This window comes from Notothenia coriiceps, unplaced genomic scaffold (assembly GCF_000735185.1).
Source record: "Notothenia coriiceps isolate Sejong01 unplaced genomic scaffold, NC01 NC01_scaffold00015935, whole genome shotgun sequence".
NCBI lineage: Eukaryota > Metazoa > Chordata > Actinopteri > Perciformes > Nototheniidae > Notothenia > Notothenia coriiceps.
Window position 1 is genome coordinate 3,170 of NW_011348636.1, and position 2,844 is coordinate 6,013.

The 2,844-nt window shown below is 41.1% G+C and overlaps 1 protein-coding gene across 1 annotated transcript; it reads left to right on the plus strand.

Annotated features, from left to right (window-relative positions):
• Positions 1-200: 200 nt before the first annotated feature.
• LOC104949341 (ADP-ribosylation factor-like protein 4D) lies at positions 201-2,431 on the plus strand (the record flags this gene model as incomplete). The annotated part of the gene is made up of 2 exons (XM_010775699.1): positions 201-408; positions 1,736-2,431. A coding segment is annotated over exon 2 (444 nt), but the record flags the coding sequence as incomplete, so codon positions are not given.
• Positions 2,432-2,844: the final 413 nt, after the last annotated feature.

Consider the following 2,844-nt stretch of genomic DNA (forward strand, 5'->3'; position numbering starts at 1 on the left):
GTACCAGGCAGATACGCACTTCCCTACCTTAATACAGCTTTTAATTTTATATTTTTCAATTGTCAGATGTATTAAAATGTAGATGATGTATAGGCTATTAGATAGTTTTGGTAAAGAGTGTTTCGGATATTATGGGCATTCCCTCTCTCTCTCTCTCTCTCTCTCTCTCTTTGCCCCTCCCACGGCTCTGACGTCAGCAGCGGGGGTTCGTCGGTTCGCTCCGCTCGTGCTTCGTTCAGCGCTGCATCCATCCCGCTCCCAGTCTTCGTCGGACCAACCTGGGAGTAGTATCCGTCCTGCGGCTTTGAAAACAATCGTATCGGGATTATTTGGCGTTAAAACTAGGATACTGTTCGACAATTCGTCTTACTGCAACAACAAGCTCAACAATATTGGAAGCGCTCACAGGTGAGATATATCAGCAGTTTTACAACAAATAACCTACGTGTGTTGACTTTGTTATAGCGGAGCTGTGTGTCCTTCCGCTGCGAAGAGACAGAAAATAAATCTGCCTACTTTTTCATTGAATTTAAACTACGTTATTCAATCGTTACTTGTTTTTTGTACTATTACTTATATAACATGTTTTCTATGTATTTTTCCTGGGTTGCTCGTGTTTGAATCTGTCTTAGTTATCGAATTACAAACCGGAGCGTGAACAGCCTGTTTATATAACTAGCTACAGTTAGCATTAGCATTAGTTGAGACTACTTTTTTTTAAAATACCTTTTTATTGGAAACAGACTTGTACAACAACATGACTTTCATAGTTTTAAAAGAAAAAGTCGAAAAGGTACAAGAGCATACAGAAGACAATAATAAACATAACAACAATTGACTATTCATACCTACAAAGGGCTAGGACTTTTTACATACATCTTATTTTAAATTGTGCTTAATAGTTTAATTGCATTTCTATTTTTAATTCATTTGATGTCTTTAAAAACTATTAAGGAACTCATTAGGAAATACATAAAATGTAGGGTTTGCTTTTATACATTTGGATGTATGAATATAAAAAATACATAGAATAACGATTATTGACTATAAAGTTGTCTATTGGGTTGTCTAAAGTGAGCCGTTTTGAGAAAGAATTTGTAAATCAATTTTTTTTGGGAAAAGCCAATCATCCACATCAAGCAATAAAGCCTCAAAATGTATACAAACCGAAACAAGTTTAAACGGTTGTTTCAGGACAACCGCATAATACACATTTTTTGTTTCTATACCAAATCGCTGTTCAATGATGGATGAACACAGATTTAGATAAGTTGATAATAAAAACAGGCTTTGCAGGATTCTCCTCTGCTGGAAGCTGTTTTTCCAGTTATGTGCAGGAGACGGCTAGAACCAGGAACACACCCCACACACACACACACACACACACACATTATGGCCCACAATAACTCCTGTCCTGAAAATGGCTCACTATTCATTGTGTCAGAACAAAAAGATAAGCTGCAATATACAATTAAAGCTTTAAATGTTTAGCTTGTTCTGTTTATACAAAAGGGAGTTAGTTTAATCAAATCAGATCAAAATCTACATAAAACAGTTTTTGTAAACGGTGAACCCAGCAGCATGTTATGATGTTTTTAAAGTTAAAAGTGTAATTGAAGCTGAGGCAGTGGATTTCAGCTGCACTAAAAGTCTCTGCTAGACTAATTACTGGTAGCCCTTGTTAAAACAACTGTCTGATGTCTCCCCTCCCCCCTTGTCTCTCTCATGTCCTCAGTGACTGCAGCTCTATCCTGAAGCAGCCTTTGAACTGAGGCCTGGAGTGTGCCCTGCTCTCCAGCCAAACGACTCCTCCTTCTCTCTCCCGTCGCCTCCAAAGTGACACACTTTTTTTTTGTTGCTGTCAAGGACACTGATTGCACGTGAATCTCAGGGAGACAGTGGGAGTTCAAGGAAGAAACTAATTCCCATCTGATTCTCAAGTCCTATAAATCTCAGGAAGGAATATCTCCCTTTACAGGAGCTAAACATGGGGAACCAGTTAACAGAAATCGCCCCCAACCCCCCGTTCCTCCCCAGCTTCCAGTCTTTACACATTGTGGTGATTGGTCTGGACTCAGCAGGGAAAACCGCCCTCCTCTACAGACTCAAGCTGCGGGAGTTTGTGGAGACGATCCCCACCAAAGGCTTCAACATGGAGCGGATTAAAGTGTCCATGGGGAACTCCAAAAGCAACAGCACCACGTTACAGGTGTGGGACGTGGGCGGCCAGGACAAACTGCGGCCCCTCTGGAAGTCCTACACCAGGAGGACGGACGGGCTGGTGTTCGTGGTGGATTCTGCTGAGTCGGAGCGCATGGAGGAGGCCAAAGTGGAGCTGCACAGGATCGCCCGGTCCGCAGAGAACCAGGGGGTGCCGCTGCTGGTTCTGGCAAACAAACAGGACCTGGGTGGAGCCGCTTCAGCTGCAGAGGTAATTATTGTTGCGTGAGTGGCTTCGTGTTGTTGTATAGAGCAGAATTATTGCTCATTTAATAAGTGGGTTAACATGAAAATATATATAGATTAATTTTGCCAATTAATTCAATGAAGTATCGACCTACAATTCCAAGCATACTCCGGTTTTCCAATGCAAGGGTTGACTGCATGCCGTGTATCTGTGTCTTTCCAGGGTGAACAAAACGAGACATTTGAAGAGGTCATTATAGAGGGTGTCCGCGGGGTCTTAAAAAGTATTAAAAGTTGATAAATCAATTTAGCGAAAATTAAGGCTATTAAAAAGTATTTAAAAGTATTAAACGGCATTTTCCAAGGTATTAAGAAGGTCCACAGCAACGACAACATGAAACACCCTTTAATTTACTCAGGGTATATGCAGGAATCCTG